Here is a 22,408-nt window from a genome sequence, read left to right as displayed (position 1 = left end):
ACTTTAAATTTAATGGTGAACAAAAATTCAGAGTGAAATCATACGCAAACTATAGCTGACTGTTGCATCATGCTGGTCGATCCAGAGCATTTTACCCTTTAAACAACTGAACAGGAATGGGCGTTTTACAATGATTGCTGTTTTGCTCTACATTTATAGTTGTCGAACTACCGGCCGATAACGAAAGTTGTTTAACCAGGCTGTTAACATATTCTTTGGCTTTTGATGGCAGGATTGCAGATACGTTTTGTCTGATGAAAGTGGGTGGTGGAGTGTGAGAATAATATTTTGTTGGTCATAAGCTGTTTTTCAATTTTACGGATGGTTATGATTGGGTTATGTGAAATTTGTTTCACTTTTACTTATGCACGTTCAAGTTTTATTTGTTTTTTTTTTATGAAATTCATTTTAACTAATTCAGACGTGTTACCGAATTTGGGAAAAAAGGCCTGATGAATAAGATGTTAAAAACCTGATTTTTACATAAAAAAACTGTGTTGAAGTATTTGTCTATTTTTTCTTCTTTCTCATCAACATCTCAACAACCTTTCGTTCTGTTGTTTATTATTCTTATTGATTTTCATGTTTTGCTTCCATTTTTCTTGCTTTATTAAAGTTTCTTCCTCTGCTTCCACTTTTACTTCTTCTTCTATTAATTCTTCTACTTCTGCTTTTAATTTTACTTCTACTGCCATATATTCTTCTACTTCTACTTTTATTTTTTCTGCTACTTCTAATTCTACTTCTTGTTCTACTTTAGCTTCTACTATTACTCCTTCTTTTACTTTTATGTTTACTTCAACTTCTGATTTGACTTCTACTGCTACTTCTTTTCTACTACAACTTCTACTTCTAAGTTTACTTCTATTTTTATTTTTACTTTAACTTCTTCTTCTACTTCTTCTTCTACTTCTACTTCTGCTTCTAATTCTACTTCTACTTCTATTTCTTCTACTACTTCTATTTCCCCTTCTTATACCACTTCTTCTTGCCGTTCTTATTGTACTTCTACTTCTACCTCTATTTCTAATTTTACTTCTACTTCTACTTCTGCTACATCCTCTTCTATTTTTGCTGTAAATCACCGAACGACCATGGAGTGCCATTACTTGCGATTATCTTTACTTGTTTTTATTTTTAGCTGAAAAGTTATTCTAACTCTCTAGGAACCAGTTCAGATTGGATTTTAATCCTGATTCTGCATTGTAAAATCTTTCTCTGAACCTTCGGGCCACTGATGATATAATTTTTTACTAAAAAGCTCAAATTTACAAAAATACGAGCAGTCATTAAAAATTAAAAAAGGCATTTATTTGGTGGCTGGTAGGACACTAGCGATATTTTTGCTTATGAAACACTCATAGAAATCAAGCTGGGGTCTTCATTATTAATAAACGTTTAGACCATATACAAACACCCTACTTAATTTCATAAGCGTGTATTAACCCACTGCTAAATTAGTGAGCATTTTGTGGATGCATTTTCAAAAAAATTATTCAAAGCGAGTCACTCATCTTAAACTAATGAGAGCCTATATTGTTAAGTATAGAATAAGCGATCCATTCAAAATCAAGTCATTGACGCCAATTAAGCTAGTGTCCCAATCACCACATTACGAGGAAGTCAAGCATTTAAAGTATTTCATTATCTGCTCAAGTTGGGTGCCATCAATCACCTTAAGAAAATATCTTCGTTTTCCATACAAATTTCCCAAATAATCCCAAACGGTTTTCCATCCGCCGACATAATGCTGCTTATTTTCTACTCTCAACGCTCTCCGGTAGACTTGCTTTACCTCATCAAACCCTTTTTGCGAAACGATCACATTACGTTCCCCGAAACGTGCTATTGTTTCATAATTTCACACCTTGAAACACGACCCCGTGCCCCTGGAAGCGGAGCGTAATCGGTAAACGGCGCGTTAAACGTTTTTGCTACGACACACACACACAAACGCCGAGAGAAGGTCGGTCGAGGAAATGGTTCGCGATCGTCCGCCACACCGCGATCGATTTGGAAGGGAAAAACCAAACAGAAAACAAAACCAAACAACAACAAAAAAAAAGCTCCGATATCAAGATCAGACCCGTGGATGATGCGGTGACTGCAACGAGATAGAGACCAACGAACCCGACGTCACCGCATGAGCGACTGCACCGTTTGCAGGGTGGTAATAAGCCGATGACGCCGATGCTTCACCAGTGGAAAAGCGGTGTGAAGCTGTGGTGGTGGTGTTTGGCATTTTCCCGCTCAATTCCTAATTATGCTTCCCGGTTGGTGGGTTCGCGGGGGAGATGTACGGGGGGAGTCACTCCATCAATAAGCCGTACGGGGCTGTGACTGTGAGCGATGGTGATGCGCATCGTCGAAGAAGATTAGTTGTTGGTGGGTAAGTGAGATGGGATAATCGCACCATTCGCGACCTACAACAGTGTTTAGAGGCCCTTTTTCAGAGGAAATCTCGTTCGTTTGGTGAATGCTGTCCGTGAGTGAGAGAGCATGCTCGGAGGAGCGTTTGAAGGTATTTAGTGACACTGGGATGTTTGTGGCTCCGGGATAATTGGAGTCGCAGTCTCACACGGGCGACACACTAAATCGGAGCACAGCGAGGAGGAAGAAGGGAGGAATGTGATGGGGTGATGGGGTTGTCGACTACAACAACCGTTCCGTTGGCTTTCTACGACACGGCGTGGAATGAATGGTGTCGACCCAACCGGAGAACAACCAGAAGGAACGGCAGGCACGTTAGAGAGAAAGGAACGTTCGGTGAACAGCTTCGGCTGCAGCTAGAAAAGGGAGGGTGAAAAGCTGCCCCATCACCCCCACCGACCCACTCCATTCCCCCACTGGCACATGAAAACGCGCACACTTCACGTACGCGACACATTGCGGTACAACACATTACCGCAAGGCAAGAAGGCGCACACGCTCTCCTTCTGTCGAACTCCGTCTTGCGGGCCACGATCGCGATCGCGGCTAAGGAGTGGGGCTCCCACCAGCTCCCGATACGGCTGTATGTGTGTGAGTTGGTGTGCGCTCGTGTCTCGTGGCTGTGGTGTGGCGTGCCGAAGCGAGACGGCACGCGGCGACCACCGGCAGGCGGACGAAGACACCCAAGAAGAACCAGCAAATGCGCTCCTCCGCCTACCTTGGGTATAAAAACCGATTGTAAAATTGCCTTTTAATACAGTTTTGTTGGAAGTTTCGCAGCGTGCACACCGGCGATCCTGGTGCGACCATACAAGCAGCAACCTAAGCGAAGGAGTTCTGTTTTTTTGTTAAGGGTGTCTCTGTGTACTATACCCGGTGCGGAACGGTGACGACAGTGAGAACAGTGCTACTCTCGACCAGCAGTGGAACGCGTGCACTTGTGTGGCATTGTTTGTGTGACGAGCGAACACGACACATTCGCGAGATATCCTTGTGGTGAACATTCCGTGCGGAACAAAAAAACACAGTGACAAAACATGAAGTATAGCATAGTGTTCGTGGTTGCACTCTTCGGAGCCGGTACGTACAACAAGCCAACTAAGCTCTTTCTTACCACCTTCTACAGTAGTAGCGAGTAAGAGTGGCGTGTGCAGAAGCAAAACGAACCCTTCTCCGCTTTCAATTTGATCTTCATCGTTGAGGATCGTCCGGTGATCAGGATGTAGTGACATACGGCACTAATGTATCTCCCGAGTCATGCAGCTAATGCATCACGATCTCCTACTCTAATAGGAGAGCCTGAAGGCTAATAAACTCCTACTGAAACGAAAACCGTGCACGAACGATCACTTATTCAATCGTGCAAGTCAAACGCTCGCAGCATTCCATCGTAGATCTTCGGCGTAGCTGTAGCCTTTTTTTTTGCGAAACTCGCCCAACCGCAAGAATGTGGCCGCCGACGTTTTCGGTGGGTTGTTTCGCTTTCGCTTTTGCAGTGCGCTCGAGCCCGACTGAATGAAACGGCAACAGGAAGTCAGAGAGCGCCTGTACCGCCAACGCGTCATACACGAGACGTCATGGTTGCTCTCACTTTCATGAAATGCGCAGCGCCATCTTGCAAAAGGGAAACGTAACGCAACACTGAGCACCGTTCGCTGCTCTAGTTGCTGCTGCGGCGACTTCATACCTGAGGCACTGTGGCCAGTGTTCTTGAGTGAGGGCAAGCTTGTTTTGATCTCGCGCAAAGTAATTTCGCTTTCGTTTGGAACTGGTTTGTACTGGGGCGGGTGGGTTTTCGCACTCGCTCATGGCACGATCTTATGGCGCGATATCTAGAAGACTCGACTCGACCGTCTCGGTGCCCGGCTACGGGTATGGAGTTGGTGTTGAAATATTCGGTGCACCATCGGCTTCTTTTTTTTTCTCGAAATATGAGTCGAGGTCAGCCGGTTCTCCACCCCTGGGATCTGGATTGGGATGGGCTCGGTGGTGGAGGGAAATTTATTCATCTACGGTCGATCGTTTTGCTACCACGCAACAGAGAATAGCTCGGACGCGGATTAATCCCGACAAGTCGCCCAGCAGTGGGTCCACCAACTTGGGACGCGGGGCGTGGTCGTAAAGCATCTCCGATTTCTCGCCCGACATTAGGTCGCTCGGTCGTGTGGTTCTGCGAGTGCCCTAGATAACACCACGCTGAATAAAATACCACTTCGATGACACTTTTGATTCATGGGTGGGTATCCTTGAAAATAGCGCCGACTGTTCGCTGTTTGGAAGGCCACCGTTTATCGATTCACCGAAAATCCCGATAATATATGTGGAGCAGCTCCCGCTGGAGGGGGGGGGGGGGAACCAATCGGTTAATTACCGATGCTGTCACACGCTCGATAAGTGCATCGGCATTCAGATTGTGCAATACCGAACGATACTGTCATTTGCTGGTCGGAGCGAGCGAGCCGATACCCTGCTGGGCGGTCAAGGTTGTCGGGGCGGGCTGAACAATTCCCTGCCGACCGGGCATCCGGGCACGGTGGATAATCGCTTTCGGGCGGCCTTAGTCCATATTCTAAGGCACTCCAAGGCGGAGAACTCAGCGCACAGAGCAGCAATGGAGCGGCGTTATCGAAGCTCGGGGAATAATTGCTTGCTCCAGCAAACGAAACCTTGCAGACCGATCCATCACCTCTGCACGATGCTTTCCCGGTGAACCGTGGGATGCGTTCAATTACTCTAATTATAGTTCGACGATCCGCGGTTCAAATCGTCCCTCCCCGATTGACCCGGGTCGGCTGGCTGCGGGACCATGCATCTGATGACAGACGACCGTGGTGTGTGTGTGTGCTTACTTGAGACGACAGGCGCAATTTCCAGCATCCTGAAAGACCCTGTCGAGTGTGATGGGCGAGCCCCGACTCGCGCCGGTAAGCACGACGCTCCATCAAGGACGCTTAATTGAATTACACTTGCAAAACACCTTCTTCGTCGCGGGATCGGGCACCGGCGATACGTGGTCTCCTTCTGGCCCAACACCAAGCACGTTAATTAATCATGGTTGCACCGAGACAATCGGGTGCCGGGTAAGACAGCCATCAGTCATCAGTGATTGTGATTTCCGAGCACGACTTTCCATCACAAATTACAGCGAATCAAAATGCTCCCGCACACACACGCGCGCGCTCGGTCAATGAAATCAGCTCAAATAATGAGATTATCGGGACTAATTCGAAGTCGAAAATCTTCGCACCGTACGGCGGAAGTCTGCGGCACCCAAACGGTGCGGAGTGCCTGTTTTATTTTCATCGTTTGCCCTCTATGCCTCTTACCTAACGCGGGTGCGCGCCGGCAGCGTACAGCCCATCCGGAGCGGCCCGTTAGATAATCGCCACGGCGATTAGTATTCCGTCGGCGGATCCTTTGCACTTCGGGATATTCGGTATTAAAATGTAGTTGCGCTTCCAATCACATTCCGCTCACGTACTGCGCGGTCCGTGTGACCACGCGTATCCATCACTGGGTTCGGGTCAAGAATACGGCTTGTTTGGCTGTCCTGGCATGCGACTGGTGTAAGAAGAAGAGGGCGCACCAGCAAGAAAAAAATGTGTGTGTGACATACGTGTGACGGATGGCTGGAAGAAACGGTCGATTCGCTTGGGTTCATTGACAGATCCCGTCGAGACACGCGGGTGTCCATTTTCTTTGGAAAATGCGTGACAAAATTAGTTAATTTGTTCAGCTCCTGGTTGAGGCATTTCTACTTAACAGCGAGTCATCAGAGTATCCGTTAGCATCGTGATGACATAAAGCAATTCTAGTGTGCCAGCAGTGGTGCATTGACATTGAAAGGGGCCATCGAAAGTCGCAACGAATTGTGACGGGTCCGTTGAAGACCTTTCGAAAAGTCCGTGTGTCACTTACCCGATCGAATCGATAGTTGACCTTCACATGCTACACCGAATAATGTCTGTATTGCTCGGGGGCGATCCTTTTACCAATTGACGGAAAGGGCACACACTACTTTCAATTGTGCTCCAGTTTTCGGTGTTGCCTGTTTGTTGTTCCCTGTAGATAGCGCTGCATTGTCAGGCCCTTTCCGAAACGGTGTGCTGTTGTACACACAATCTGGAACACACTGGAACTCGCTCGCTGTTACCCATAATCGTCATACCCATCTCCGTGGCCCGTGGTATAATTGGCAGTCCAAGACCCGTTTGTCGAGCCATCCTTTCCCATGTGTACGTCCCCCGAGAGATGGGGAACGCAATACGCAGCATGAACTTGATCTGCACCAAGTACTGGCGAATGTGGAGCAGCCAAGATTGTTGCTCACCGACACTCGACATCGTGCAGCCTGCCGCTCGCTGACCTTCATCGGCTCGTGACGGATGTTTCGATTTAGAAAGTAATGCCAACGGAAGCGCACTAATTGCGCAAGCCACACACGGTGAAATGTGCGTCCAGGGTAATTATCGGCCAACCCCGGGGTACTGGCTAGTGACCGGACCGGAGGCTTTCGGAGGGCTCCTCCAGATACCTGAACTTGGCCCACAAATATCGCTCGAGCGCTATCGCTTTGCAGGCACATTAGCAGATGCTCGTGTTTTTTTTTTGTGGTTGTTGATTTGTAAACGATCCGGACTCTGGTGTCACAACGCCTGATGTCAATATTCAAATCCCATTCCGTCCGGAGCTTTCATAATCGATTTTATTTACTCACCTACTCAGCATAGGTTGGGCTGAAGGTGAACTGCCTGCGGGTGAACGTCGAACGGTGGTGTTCCTCGCGTACGGGAAGGATCAGGCCGAGAGCACAGGCCAAAAACTTCATCTTCTGCTCGCGCCGGTTCGTACGAAGGCGTGGAGGTTGATGTGACATAATCGGGCGATTGTGTCACCGTTTGGCTGGTTCCACGGGAAGGAGTTACCGTCACGGCAGCACCGGCAGCACCATCTGCAACAACATTCCATCGGGGTTCGGCTACCGTTATCGAATCTCCTCAGGGACTGGTTTTTCGGACATCTGGTGGTGGTGGCGATGATGGTGGGTGCTGGAACCGTGCTGTTGCGCAATCGAATTTCGATCTTCGATAATCGAGTAACCCGCTCGTTCGATCTCCCGCTCTCTCTTTCACTCTCGATCTCACTTTCTTATCCCTTCATGCTAGTGGGCCAGCATCCAACAGACGATCGAATTTTGCAATTCATTAACAAACCGAACAGCAACACCTACCTTAGCTATGCGGAAGGTCTGAGCGACTTTTCTCGAGCCACTCTTCCAAGCCAAGTTTTTTTTTATTGTATTCTGGCTTAATTCGCTTTTTTGTTCGTTTGCATACTCCACGCTACCACTTTCACTTTCCAGCAGTTTCGTTTTGGACCAGCGCCATCAACGGCTTTTTTTTTGTTTCAGCTTCCCGGAACAGCGAAAATAGAGATCAATGTGCTGTGGGCGCAAACGGCTCTTGCGTTATGTCCGATCGTGTCCGAGCGAATGTCGCATGTCGGCATGGTGCATTTTAATGATGTGCATGCACCACCCGAGCACGGGAATGGAGTAGATTTATTAATAGTCCATCCTGTGTGACAGAGTCATGTTATGGCGTCCTCCCGGAACAAGCCTCACAACGCTTCGTTCCTGAAAGCTTAGACGCCGTTAGACGAACCCTTCAAGCATCTGACTTCTGTGTCCCGGAGACCATGTGTCCATAATTTCTTAAAGTCCTCCCGGCCCTCGCCATTAACCTGATGCTGCCCCGGGGTATGGCCAGCAAGGTTTATTTATGTGTTAATTAAATTCTACTATCCATTAACGCGTGCTGTACATCTCAACCGTGTGTCGGTGTGTGTGTAGCATTGTTTGACATGTGCGCCCACTGCACTAAAACATGGCTTGGTCGGATTCGCAAATCGTAAAATAGCGATTGAAATGTCAAACATAAATTCCACCCTCTACGATGGGTGGATTGAGGCTTGAGAGAGAGAGAGAGTTAGAGTGCGCAACTACACAAACTACCTCGCTTTAAGCCCTTTAACCTGGTGGGAGTGGTGATAGGATTTCCTCGCGATTCAATAATCAATCCCGCAGGTGCAGGTTACCATTACCTTTCGCGAAAGGTTTACTCGTGTCCATCCATGCAAAATCCGCAGCTATTGGTGCAATGGTGGCCACGCGTTGTAGCGTTGTGAGGTTCAAATGTCAAGTAGCAGGGCGGCAGGTTGGATGACCTCTTTGCAACCTGGAACCTGGAGGCAGGAACATCAGTGCGTTCCAGCGCACAATGGAAGCAAATCTCTTACCGTGCTGGATGGTTATGAAAAGCAAACAAAACTGTACTTAAGATACAAAATCGCAAATTACACATCGCAATCCGTGCGTGATAATGCTCCCGGGTAACACACCGAAACCGTGCTGTGGAATTGGATATTCCACCCTTACCAGCCGATGCCGGAAAATGGCAGTTGTCGTTTATCTAAAATCCACGCCTCTCACATCCCACCGCTTCTCGTCTATTCACCCCTTTGTAGGCCGATTTTCAATTCACCAAAAAACCTTGCAACACAAAGCAAACAATCGTTTAAAATCAAATCTTGCGACAGCATCGGTACGGGCCAAAAGTTGTCAGCGTCATCGTCGTTGTCGGGCCTTGATTCTACATGTGTGCGTATGTGCGTGTTTTTCTTCTTTTCCCTGCCCAAACCGGTGCTAGGATAATAAACGTTTATTACACGCGACAACTCGCGCATCGAACGGTTTTGGATGTTCGTTACCCGTACGCTTCGCTTTCCACACGCGCGCGTTTGTGTTCCAAGACAATATTAGGTCGACGATCAAAATTCCGCGAGAAAGCCTGCCGCAGAGAGAAAAAAAAACACGAGCCTTCCTACAAACAAACCATTGTTGTTCCTGGGCTGATATGCGTTTTGGATAACACAAGTTTGATCCCTCTGCAACCCGCTTGGGGCTAAGTGCTTCTTGCGACAAAGCCGAACGAAAAAGAGGAAAAAACACACACACTCGGGCCCCATTTGGTTGGTATAAATATTGACAGATTTTGGGTAACTCTCTCCCGCTCTCTCTCTCTCTGTATGACGGCCTGGAAAAACATTTGCTTACAATCTGCATCGCTGGTTCCCCCTGTTCCCTGGGAAAATGCCTACGGGGCGCGGCTGATAACATGCCCGGATAACAATGGGGATAATCAGCGTGCTTTATGTCGCGCGCTTTTGTGTCGTGCACGAGTCGCGAGGCGTCGTTCGTTACACTCCGGTTTCTTGGTGGTTTCGTGAAAACTGCCCACGCCCCTAGACCTCTTCGAACCCTTGCTCCTGTGTACTTTAATTGCGGATAAAGGGTTCCGGGATTTTTTCTTTCCTCTTCTTCCCCAATGTTGTTACCTTGATCTTATCAGGACAGGTCGCGGGAGACTTGTTTGGCAGCAGCACTAATCTTGGAGAAGAACAGTAAATGCTTGGCTGGTATTACGGTTGGAACGTTTTCCCGAAACCTCATTACCGTATCAGACGGTGACTTATGCCTTCGTGGCAAAAGGGTTGGCTGTGCCTTTCGGGATGTATAGAAGGTCCTGATAGCCCCACCTTGGAAAGGAACACCGTTACCGATAAACGATTTTTGCAGTCAATGCCAATCGGTATCGTTTTGCCAGCGCGTGATAAAAGCGAGATTTTATCCCGGTTTTCTGTTCGGGGCTTTTTGCAAACGAAACGATTTCACTTTCAACCGTATAATTAAGGCTGGTGCAGCTTCACGAAAGTAGTGGCTATTATGTGTGCGCGCGCATAAAACCACTGGGGGGGAATCACCTCAAGAAGCGTTACGGTGTGCAGGCAATTATAATAAAAAGCCGTTCATGGTCAACGTTGGAAGCAGCGGGCAGCTCAACAGCCGAGTGCATCGGCCCACAAGAAGGCCAAACCGTGCTCGGATCGTGCTCGAAGGGAGATAGAGTGAGACGGAGGGAGATCTCGAATGGTTTTCTTTTCCCTACTTTCTTAGCCCAAAATAAAGGCAAAGAAAAGGCACTCAAGTGGAAAACTTACCACTCGATGGATAATCATTTGAACCAATGCTAAGCCGTCCCATCTTGATGTGCTTCCTCGTTGTGGTGCTTCCGTTGTGTTTCTCTGCTGGTTCGTCTTCATCTTCTGCCCATTTGGACTCTCAGTTTTCCGAACCACAGACAGACGGACAAAAAAAACTGCACGCGATCGGTTTATTAGCTATTAGCAGATAAATCACCACTCCCGGGCCAACCGTTCATTGAACTCCGGTAGCATATGCAAAAACAAACATTACCACGAACCCCGCTGGTAATTGAAGCCGTTGGCGGGAAATTGAACGTCATTCGCGGGGGGTGAGTTTTATTTTTACGCGCGATCGAGTGGAAGTAGATGTGTTCCCCCTTTTCCCTTTTCTTCGCGTGTGGCACTGTTCGAGGAAGCTGTCGACTATTTTCGACTGGAAGGCACAAAAGCTAGGCGAAAGATCAAATTAGATCGCGCACGTAAAACGGGAACGAAAACGAAAGCTCCAACCCATTGCTCAACGGTTCGGTTATGCCATCACCGCAGAAACCTGTAGTTACACGCTGCTTTGGTCGGCATTAGCCGAGGCGCGTCTTAATGGCGATCGCACAGCCATTTGCTGCTCAACTAAACTAATTAACCACGAGTGATTAGGCAACGATGGTACAGCAACGAGCCCTAGTGACTACTCCCAAAAACACACACACAACACGGTTTGTCCCTTATGGGAGTTGGGTACGAAATTCGGTTACGACTGTGGTGTGGCGTTCCTCACTAATCACGACCATCTACGTGCATGATGATGGCACAGCAAGCGTACGGCGATTACGCACCGTGACCAAAATAGTCACACGAGTCTTGAGGGCCTTGTTGGCCGCCAGAAGTGATAAGTAAGACCGGACGATTATTTAACCGGGAGACATTTTTAATGAGTGATTTGTCGGGTTTTCGTTTTTGATTCCATGATGTAGGTTTGGGTTTGATTTTGATGCGCAATAGGAAGCTCTTTCTCCGAAGAAGTGTTGAGTAGTTAACTCGACAGCTTCATTGAGGCTTCTCCAGAATAAACAGAGGAATCTGAGCTATTTTCATTTTACCATGGTAGTTCTTCACATTAACTGTTAAGGCGACTACTCGCTTTTCATAGGGTAAGACCGGGTATCAAATCCCATCCAGACCACCTTCGCTCTCTCGCAAGACTGACTATACAGCTGCGGGTAAAATCATGTTAATGAAATTGTTGAGGTTCTAGAGCAAAGAAAGAAGAAGAAACAAAAGCTATGCCCTCACTCTGAAGTTCTTTCCGCCCTATAAAGGCTCTCAAAAAGTATCTCTGTTCTCAGATAGTAACTTTGATCTCACTAGCTAGCCTCTGTCCTCATAAAGCAGTTATTTGTTCAGTGCAAAGCTCTTATCTAAGAAAGTAGCTCTACATGCACGTTAAAGCTGAGTACGCACTTTGTAGCTTCATCCCTACAATCCCAAAAACAATCGTCCTTCATTTTGAAGATTTGTCTTCGTGATCTTCCTGTAGCTCTTAGTAAAGAGAGGATTATAGCTGTGCCAAACTATAGTTAAAATTTCATCAATTTAAATACTTGAGGCAGCAAGTCCATGTTCTTATTGAAAACTGTATTGTCTATAAAATTGTCCCAACAAAGAAAAGCCCTAACCAATCTCATTCCCACCTTCTAGAACTTCCGATCTCTGATCCAAAGACATAAGAAATAGAAGTCAAATAAGAAATTGTATTTTCTTTTAAATACAATGAATTCATCCAGCAATTCTCTAAGAATCTCATTATAAGTTTGGTATTTTACAGATGTTTTGATGAGTTTAACAAAGATTTAATCAAAGTCGATATTTCGACTACTCTCATGGATCTATTTCAAATTCACATTCACATTCTATTCATTTTCTACCACACAAAACAAGCTACTATTACAATTTTAGAACCTTTTGAGCCTATCGAAGGCCGCAACCTGTCAACCCCCGTTGCGCGCTCGGAATGACAAACTGTTAATCGAATCGTACGCTAACGCCACGGCCATCCGAGGCGTGCAGGCCACGAGACCATTGGCTGGCCGGCCGTTCTGCATAAATTAAAGATCATTTGCGGTGATAAAAATAATGGCAATTACGGTGTAATTATTATCACGGACGAAATTTACGACTGACCGAACGCTGCTGATGGGTTGGGAAAATTTATTGATTCAAAACGATTTCGTTCCACCGTACGGTTGGTTCCCGATATGGAGGCAGGAAAGAGTGGAGTGGACATGTGAAAAAGGGGTATCGCTGGTACTGCTGTCATCGAAGTTAATAAACCCAACCCATCCGGGTGTTCCTTCCCTCATTCTCTCTGTCCGCCCTATCCCCAAGGGAAGGTCATGGACAGCTATGCTGTTGCCGTGACCAGTTGCGGTTATGCTAGCTTTCCCACCGACAAAACCTCTCGTAACATTTCGGGTTTCGGAGTGGAGCGAAACTGATTACCACGGTAGGATTTATGATTGGGCAAAGCGTCCCTGCGAGATTACCAAACGTGCTAAATGGCATCGCTTTTTGGCGGCCCCCGGGATTGCCCATTACCCCGGCAACGCCACACCCCGGACACGCCGGACCGGACTTCGTGTCAAATTTTAATCTTCAGGCAGCGGACAGCTCGACGATTTTGAAGATGAGTTCATTAATCATGAGCTCCGCAGCTCAGGGTACTGAGTCACGGGACAAATAGATGTACTGGCTGGTAGAGAACGGCCTAAGCAAATCGATCAATGGCCACTGTATTTAGATTCATTCTACAGTCCACCAGAAACTGAGAAGATAACAAAAAACCAACCCAAAGAAAGCAATGATCGATCTTGCCAATCCTAGGTGCGTCTTTCGAGTCTTCAAAGGCGAAAGAGAAAAGGCCGACTCCTGGCTGAAAGTGATGAGACTAGTGAATCTAAAAAATGAGATCCCTGCGCACACACACACACACGCAGTCACACCTTCCGGCAAATCCGACAGGTCACAAATCATTCACCTGATCACGGAACCGTACCAGTTTTGCGGTTTTGACGATGACGCCCCGGAACGCTGATGGAACGATCCATCATCCGTGGACCCTGGCCAGTACTGCGGGGCAGGTGGGCTAAGAATATTTATTGCGGCCTAGCGTGCCAACGAGGAGACACACAGAAGAAGAAAAAAAACGGGACGACCGTTGGTTGTTTGAAAAATGACACCAATCATATCAGCCCACACTGTTGGCGTCGGGAGTAAAGCCTCGGATGGCTTAGGTTCTTTGCTGCTGCTTCTTGGCCGCTTCTAACGCCTTCGCGTAACATCTGACATAACATTCAAATTGTTTGGGCTCACTGTAACGGGCGCGCTGCAACAAAACCCGATAAAGCAAGAGAAAAATGAGTGCTCGTTCGTGGAAATTCAGGGAAAATGGGGGGGAAACACCTTATACACACAACCGAATGAAGCACGCTCCAGCTGAACTAGGGTTCGTTTTCTGCTCGCCCAAGCTGCTGTTACTTTTGCTGCCTCAAACTGCATCGTGAACGCACGCAACTAACCGCATTCTTTATCTCTACCTTAACCCACAGCCGTCGCTCAGGAGAGCTTCAAGTGTCCGGACGATTTCGGCTTCTACCCGCATCACAGCTCCTGCGACAAGTACTGGAAGTGTGACAACAACGTGGCCGAGCTGAAGACGTGCGGCAACGGTCTCGCGTTCGATGCGACAGACTCCAAATACCTGACGGAGAACTGCGACTACCTGCACAACGTGGACTGTGGCGACCGCACCCAGCTAGGTAATTACGATTTGCAGCTTCCAAATTGCCGCCCCAGACCGTACCGCGACCGGTCACCGTTGGCCGTGTGTTGATCACCGCCAGGTTTGACGCGTTCTTCGTGGTGTAGATTTTGTTTGCGATATTGTGAAGACCGAAGCAATTGGACTAATTAAACATGCCATGTGGTAGAAAGCAGATGGAATGCAGAAAATCATACGCAAACTTAAACAAGCTCGGAGACAGGGCCGATATGTGTGCCGACACGTGTGTGTGCTCAATGTTAACCGCACTATTAAGCTGTGGCGTGGCGTTCTTCCGGGATGCTGAATGAATGCAGCGAAATGAGATGTTGTGATGGCTTCTAGCGCCTTCCCGGTAGAGGACAGTGGTATCCTTTTGGCTGAAACTGGAAGAGTTAAATTAGAATGGTTTTATAGCATCAAGCACTTCCTGGCAATGAAATCCTAGGATTTTATATAGGTTTATACTCTGGAATTGGATATACACTATTTGGATGAATATTACTAGTAAAATTTCATAACAAATCTTGATTATTTAGATATTTTTTATCTGAAGTTGAGGAGCTTTACGGTATCTCATCACCTTAATATATTTTCATTGGAGGTTGTTGATTTCATTTCAATAACCTTACAATGTTTTGGATTAAGTATCGACATTCCAATGAAGCAGTTTAATTTTTTGATATGCGATATTAAGCACATCTTGAAAATATTTAACGGATTGATAATCGGATCAAAAAGAGGTCCTCTTCGGTTTACATTTACTTGCTGCAAATTAGATTCCTGGAAAGTTTTCTATTTTTGATCGTCGAGGCTTCACAAAATCGTGAAGCTAGTTCGTCCATGTTCTCCAAACTAACTACGTATTCTAACCTATCTCCCTCACACTCTTCCAGAACCTCCGATCTCCACCCCACACTGTGAGCGTCTGTATGGTATCTTTGCTGATGCCGCCAAGTGCGACGTGTTCTGGAACTGCTGGAACGGTGAGGCCTCTCGCTACCAGTGCTCGCCCGGACTCGCCTACGACCGTGAAGCGCGCGTCTGTATGTGGGCCGACCAGGTGCCAGAGTGCAAGAACGAAGGTAAGCATTGATCGTCTGAGCACGCTCCGAGTCGATTCATGCAACATTCTAAACCCAATGGGGGTCCTTCGGGTTTACAGAAGTAGCAAATGGATTCGCCTGCCCGGCTGCCGGTGAGATCTCCAATGCTGGATCCTTCTCGCGACATGCACACCCCGAGGACTGCCGCAAGTACTACATCTGTCTGGAGGGAGTCGCCCGCGAGTACGGTTGCCCGATCGGCACCGTCTTCAAGATCGGCGATGCTGACGGCACTGGCAACTGCGAAGATCCCGAGGACGTTCCCGGATGGTAAGCATTCCCACTGTATATCCCACGAACCAGTTTATCTGTGTTTGTGTGTGTGTGTGTGTGTGTTTTTGTTTGTGGTGGTGATTTTCACCTACCCTGGTGACTTCCCTGGAACTTCCCCATTCCCAACCTCTTAATTGACCTATGTATTTGGGTGTTTGCAAACTGTTTGGCGTTTAATCAATAACTTCCCCAAAAAACTTGGCTTCCTCTGCTTCCGCTGCTACACAGGGCCAACTGACGGGCCCGACTCGTGTCGGAAGCAGGCGAACCACCCTAACCACCATCTTATCTGACAGTTTAACATCAAAGAAGAGAAATTCCGGCTGTGCAAAGTTAATCTCATTCGACCGACTAAACATTAGCGTGCGTCACACGCATCCGATCAAAAAACCCACACCTTTGTTCTAAAAAACGTTACTTTGGGCGCAAACTTTGCCCAAAACCAACCTTTTCCCATGCCTCCCTTATACCTCAATCCCCTACGAGGGAAGTTAAATGTATGGTAATGACTGCCCGACACACGTACCACGCCGCGTCATCCCATGCTCCGTCCGGTAGCGAGAGTCTAATTCCGAATTCTTTCTTTCTCTCTAACCATTCATCTAATCTCCCACCCCTTACACCCCCAACAGCGAAGATTACTACGGTGATTTGGACTTGAAAAGCATCCGCAAGAGCGAACTCCTTGCCGGGCTAGCCCTCCAGTCCGGTGGTGCGCCTGCCTCCCCCAAAGCTATCGTTAAGTCGAACCGTCCGGCTCCGAAGGACAGCAACTAAGAAGAAGGGAGGAGGGTGACTGAGGGTAGAACAAAGGACGAGAGCGAGAGAGATTGCTAGAGGGGGACAGTATGATAGAGGAACTAGACAACGTGAAGAGGGAGGAAGCGAGAGAACAAAAAAACGGCAAACATCAAAACAGGATTAATTGTTAGGGATACCGATAGCCGATACAGAACTAATGGCAGGGCGCAGTCTATCGAATAGGAAGACGAGATGGAACTAGAAGACGCGACAGAGAGAGAGAGAGAGAGCTAGACAGCTACCACCAGGCTTCCGGGGAGAATCTCGAGGCGGACAAAAAATCCCTCATTTTAAACTTTTCCTACCAGCTCACATCACCAGGAAACACTAAAAACAAATCGTCCAGGAAGGCACACCCCCCAGACATTCAACCAACACTCAACTTGAGCCAGCCATAGTTAAGGACTAAATCCTAGCTTGATTAGAAAACTTGTGGAGCTGCGAGTGGAATGTGTTTCCTAACCTCACTTTTCGATTAAAAACATTCTTGCTTCATACTGAACGCACTTGAACGCACTTTTCACAACCAAACTCAGAACGTATTGTTGAGTTGTGTTCGTGAGCTGTCGGTGCACGGTGCACGCAGATGAACATTCCCATGCCGGGAAATATCTCGGTGATCCTGTCCCAATCCCTTTGCTCCTTTTTTGATAATTTATTTATTTCGCTAAATTCCTTGTGGCCTCCAGTGGCTTGTGATTCAACCGCATCAAATGACTCCTTGCCTGTGGACTGGTTCTTTACTGGCTTTCCTTGAGGGACAATATTGATAGTGTATTATCCTGATGAGCATATCAAATTGCTTAAACTTTCGGACTCCGGTTGTCCATCTGAGCTAACTGCTTCAAATCGAGATGATCCTTAGAGAAAAGAGCGAGCTTAGGTCAGGTTCGAAAAGGTCGGATCGGTTATGATTCGTGGTTCGACTCGTCGGTTCTGTTCGCGAAACGTGCACCCTGTTCGTTAGTCAAAAGTGAAGAGGACTGATGACTGGTAGTGAAAAGGGCGAGAAGAAGTCGAAGAGGAGTGACACGCGAAGCGCTTAGTTTAGAGCATTAGAAACAACAAAACAAACAGAAAAAGAAACATTAATAAAAAAAAATCTTTAAAACCACTTAAAACCACAAACCAATCATCCATTCCTTATGTCTTATCACCCGGTCTGTCTGTTAATAATTTCTTCACCTCACTCTTGATCACGTGCAACTTGAGTTTAACGGTTGGTTCTTTGTGCTGTTTCACCTTCACACTGTTTTGTGGCGATTTTTTTTTCACTCTGTTTTGCTAACTTTTGACTACTAACGGGTAAGCTCGTGTGACTTTTCTGTGTGTGTGTGTTTGTTTTCCTAACTATTTTCCGTCTTTTAACCACCTTCGTGTATTACTCGATGACATTATGCCATTTACCTTACCTTCGCATACGTCACATAAGCATTCCTTAGTCCGGATGTTCCTATCTAATGAATCGGTGAACTGGTGGGTTTGTTGCTACGATTTTGTGTGTGATTCATGCATAGGTTTGATGCACCGTAAAGACTCTACTAATGTACCACTTTCCATCCTTACAGCGAGGACTACTATGGCGATCAGGACATCAAGGCCCTGCAGAAGAAAGGATATTAAATGGTAGTCATTAGCGCGTAAGCACGATCGAGTGTAAGTTATTTCCGTGAGCCTCCGTGAGAAATCTTTTTAATAAAAAAACGTGTAGAGAAAACAGTGGCGTGTGTTTTGTTTTAGAATGTAGTTTAGTGTACAGCGATGGACAATAGATGCAGAGCGCCATTGATGATAGAATCGTTTTCACAAAACCTTACACAAGAAATTTAAATAAAACAAACAGCAGAGTTTATTGGAAATTGGTGAAATGACATCTCTTTTCAGCCCTTTTCTTGGCTAAACGAACTCTCAGAGCCACAGCTGCCATTATGGTTTAATAGACATAATTATACCTCGTAGTTGGATATTCATTCCTTACTACGGGGGAACAGTTAGGATGGGATTTGAATCAGGGTCCTGCTGGGTTTTTTTCCGGCCATTAGAAAAAACAGCCATTAGACAAAAATAAGGTGGTCTTGATCTGCTGTCCGTCTCTATATGATGATTTAATCCCATAAAAAATCGTATCTTATGTGATTATAAAACTTTATATCTAAAGCACTTGCCTTGCGATATAGCTGAAGGATATTTCACCAGTGGTGGGTCATGATATTTGGACGCCCCGAGCGGAATGGCAGTTAAATTTCCCACACCGATGAGGCTCCCCTGACTGACGAGACCTCGAGCGGCCGCTCCTTCCGCTCCTAGGTTGATCTGCCAAATTGTTGAGCCCCTTTACCATTGAAAGTATTCATTAAATACTTACACCCGGTTCTATGCTGCTTACAGAGTATTCCGACGATTTACGACGCTTTCTATGAGCTTTGCCGATTTGCCAGATTTCTTTGTTTTCGTCCCTTGGTTGTTTGACAAATTCCCAGTTAACTTTTATTCTCGTTTCCAAGATTTTTTGATGTTTTCTCACAATTAGTTATCTTGTAGCAAGATTTTACCTTCAGGAAAATCTTGCAGTTGTATCTAGATTTGCATTTCATTGTTTCCTGACTCTACAGAGATGCCTAGTGACATGCCTTTATATGCTTTAGTAGGTTAATAGTTAGAAATGTACTCAAGTTGCTGCACAGCAAAATGAAATAAACATCAGTAATCGCAAGCAAAACTGTATGAGAGCCCGTAAAAAAACTTCAGGATTGTGTCAAAAAATCTCGGAAAAAATCCAAAAATGACAAGGGGCGTGTTAAAAAATACCGGGGACAGAACAACAATATCTAAGGACGCGTCAAGAGGCTTCGGGAAGCCCTGAATAACACTGACCCTTAACGACTTCTATACGTAGTCTGTAGCTTGCTGGCTTAGTTATCCATGACTGCAAGCTCTTCTTCATCTTGGTATCCGGTTGGTTATAGCTACCAATCAGCCAGCATTGCACCGTGTACCACCTGTTAAGGACCTTGAGGACTCTACCACACTCAATACGGAAATAAGCATTCTCCCGTTACTAGATATAACATTGGAACACTGTTGAGGCACGCCGATCCAATGGCTATTCCTTCATTGTTTCTTTCTTGCTCCTGTGGAACAGCATCAAATACTCACCCAACCCCCTTTAATGTTGTTGAAACTCGGTATACAACAATAAATATCCTTGATCCATTCATGTGAACCTTTCACAGTTTCAATTAATATTGCTTTTGAATAGCTTTTGTCGTGTCTTGTCGTTGCACTAGTATTCTACTTCTATTTGTTTTCTTTCCCAATATTTTCCTTCCGAGCTTAAAATTTATGAAATTTTATATTGCTAATCCCAATCACAACTTACACTAAATAAGAGAAATATTGTACAAACAAAACAGACAAACATTTTTTCCTTAACACAACTGTCATCGGTTGCCCTGAGCTTCGTAGAGTCGACACACCTTCGTGCCTTCAATGCGCAATTCCATGGGCATAAAGCATCCTCTATCAAAACGGTTCGAGCTTGACAGGGAAAATCTGGCATGCAGTGATGGAAAATTTCAAATCAAGAAATCATTCACCGCAACCGACAGTTGCTAGTGCAAAGGAATTTGTTTATTACCCACAGAGCGTTGGTGCTGTTGCTGTGGAACAATTCTTCGGCAGCATTGAAATAAGTTGAAGTTTTCACATACCAAAACACACACACACACAGACATAAACCCACATCTACGCCTACACTGGCAGACTGCGTACCGGGAAGTTCTAGCGTGATTGCTCTAAGCCACTTTGGCTCCTTTACACTACCAGATCGGAAACATTCCTTCCTAAAACAAGGGCAGGGAAACGAAGGGAGAGGCTGACTGGGGAAGGGCAAAAATCTTATTATTAAATTTTATAAATACATACTTTATTGCCACGAGAGTACGTAGAATACCTGTTGGACGTGCGCGTGTGAGCATTGTACGCACCCTGTGAAAAGCGAGAGGTTTTCCCTTGGAGGCTTCTTTTTCTCACACAAACACATTTCCGTATCGACGGTGGGAGCGTGTTTGTGTCGAGCGAACAGCGAGGTGCGGCCCGGTATGGGTGAGTTACCATGGGGAACGGAATCGCTCACCGCAGGACATTCGTGGCCGAAATCATGGTAACCACCGTTGATGGTTACCGGCGGACCCATCGGTTGCCCCGGGCATGGGCACGCAAGATGGTAGATAAGCTCGTTACCGGTTTGCCGGAGAAAACACGGCACGGAAAAATGGGCCGGCACGCGAATAATTTGTCCCCCGTGACCGATTTGTGGTTGCTGAGTGCGCGTGCCAACGGTGGCACCGTGGCTTACGGCATCGATGTTTGATGGGCGATAACTTGTCCGCGGTCGTAACGGATTCGTCGGTGGTCCGTTCGACCATCGACTTTGCCGGTTTTATGTGCAAATCGTAATTGAAATCGTTCCTGACTTCTTAAACGTTTTATTGGCCGGTTTGCTCGCCCCAAACTGGCATTGGATTTAAGCAGCTTATCTCATTATGCACGTTACGGATCCGGTCAGTTTGGGGGGATGTGTTGCTGGTTTGTGATTAACTCCGGTACGCTGATTGCTTTATTTCATGTGAGCCGAGCTAGTTGTGTTCAGCACTCGAAACTTAACTAGAGATGTAGTTGAGTAGCTTATCTGAAGTAGCCACCATCACTAGACGAACTGTAAGGTCAGAAATAGCTGTTGAGTTCCACAGAGAGCCATGGCAAACTCATAAAGCATCAAAAGATCTAAACTTAATCTCAACAGCATGATGTATTGCTTTCAACAATGTAGATTTAGCGCTGATGGGAAATTTTCTTCGAAATGCTCGTTTAATTATTCGTTTTAGTTATTTTTTGTGCTTGCCTTTAAATAGGACGATTTACATGGCCAGTGATGGATGAGTTCATGTGAACAAAGGCGATGATAAAAATTCAGTTTCTTCCCAGAATTGAAGGTAAACTATTCTCATTCATAGAATCCAACACAAATGAAGATTCATTCAACTAGCACCACATATCTACAGGTCTTTCATTGCAATGCTAGATATTAAATCCCGTATTTATCCATGCATGGCGATGATTGCAATCATCAAGTCATGATTTTTTTTTTTTGCTTTTTGAGTGATGGTTTCAACTCTGGAACTAAACTCAACGCTGATTGAAGAGCTGAAATGTCTAGCTGTTTGCTAGATAGTTATTTGACAAGCATTTTTGAAAACCTCACTCTTCAATGTGAACACCGATATGAATCATTCGAATGGAATATCCTAATAGAAGCTATCAAGCCAGTCCTGTTGAACTGTCGATTGAAATGCTCCCTAGTCAAAAACTTATCGTTGAATGCTGAAGGCAATGTATTAAAGATGTTTAGCCTTATTTATAAAATTATCGTAAGTGTCACCCTCGTGGTGTGATCGTTCTCGCAGAGCCGCCTTATTTCTCAGTTGACGTTTATAACTTTAGTTAAGTTTCAGGATAATTGTAAGAATGACAATAGCCAGGTGAAGGTGGATGGAAAAAATCTCAGGATCCTTTGCTATCACTAAGGGCCTACGTCAGGGAGATGGGATTGCCTGTCTCCTTTTCAATCTGGCATTAAAGAGAACTATCCGCGACTCGGAGCGTGCCTCACAGAACCTCGGGTTAGAGAGGCGCGAGGTTAGTGTGGCGAAAACCAAAATGATGGTGGCACCACCAGCGGTCCTGCTAACAAACACTGATTTACGCAGGGGTGATGTACAGATAGCTGACCGCACCTTCGAAGTCGGCAAAAACTTCACTTATCTGAGGTCAAAAATCAGCACCGACAACAACATTGATGTTGAGTTACACGCAAGGATGCTGGCTGCCAACCGGACATACTACAGCCTGAGGAAACTTCTCCACTCTAAATACCTGTCGC

The 22,408-nt window shown here is 46.1% G+C and overlaps 1 protein-coding gene across 2 annotated transcripts; it reads left to right on the top strand.

Annotated features, from left to right (window-relative positions):
- Positions 1 to 3,173: 3,173 nt before the first annotated feature.
- LOC118502734 (protein obstructor-E) lies at positions 3,174 to 18,186 on the top strand. Of its 2 annotated transcripts, none has more exons than XM_036035298.1 (5): positions 3,174 to 3,510; positions 14,076 to 14,285; positions 15,184 to 15,372; positions 15,453 to 15,663; positions 18,036 to 18,186. In XM_036035298.1, exons 1-5 carry the CDS (start codon positions 3,468 to 3,470, stop codon positions 18,088 to 18,090), a joined length of 708 nt encoding a protein of 235 aa, XP_035891191.1. In that variant the 5' UTR covers positions 3,174 to 3,467; the 3' UTR covers positions 18,091 to 18,186. The 2 variants fall into 2 exon arrangements, with proteins under 2 accessions (XP_035891191.1, XP_035891189.1); XM_036035296.1 differs by lacking the exon at positions 18,036 to 18,186 and adding an exon at positions 16,299 to 17,595.
- The last annotated feature ends 4,222 nt before the right edge of the window (positions 18,187 to 22,408 follow it).

The sequence above is a fragment of the Anopheles stephensi genome, chromosome 2 (genome assembly GCF_013141755.1).
Source record: "Anopheles stephensi strain Indian chromosome 2, UCI_ANSTEP_V1.0, whole genome shotgun sequence".
Taxonomy (NCBI): Eukaryota; Metazoa; Arthropoda; class Insecta; order Diptera; family Culicidae; genus Anopheles; species Anopheles stephensi.
This window is presented reverse-complemented; position numbering and strand designations above follow the sequence as displayed.

What these genes read in the sequence shown, in the direction of transcription:
- LOC118502734 (XM_036035296.1), top strand. Translation starts at nt 3,468, where the DNA reads ATGAAGTATAGCATAGTGTTCGTGGTTGCACTCTTCGGAGCCG. An exon ending in GGTTGCACTCTTCGGAGCCG is followed by an intron (nt 3,511 to 14,075) that starts GTACGTACAACA and finishes CTTAACCCACAG; the next exon opens with CCGTCGCTCAGGAGAGCTTC. An exon ending in GCCAGAGTGCAAGAACGAAG is followed by an intron (nt 15,373 to 15,452) that starts GTAAGCATTGAT and finishes TCGGGTTTACAG; the next exon opens with AAGTAGCAAATGGATTCGCC.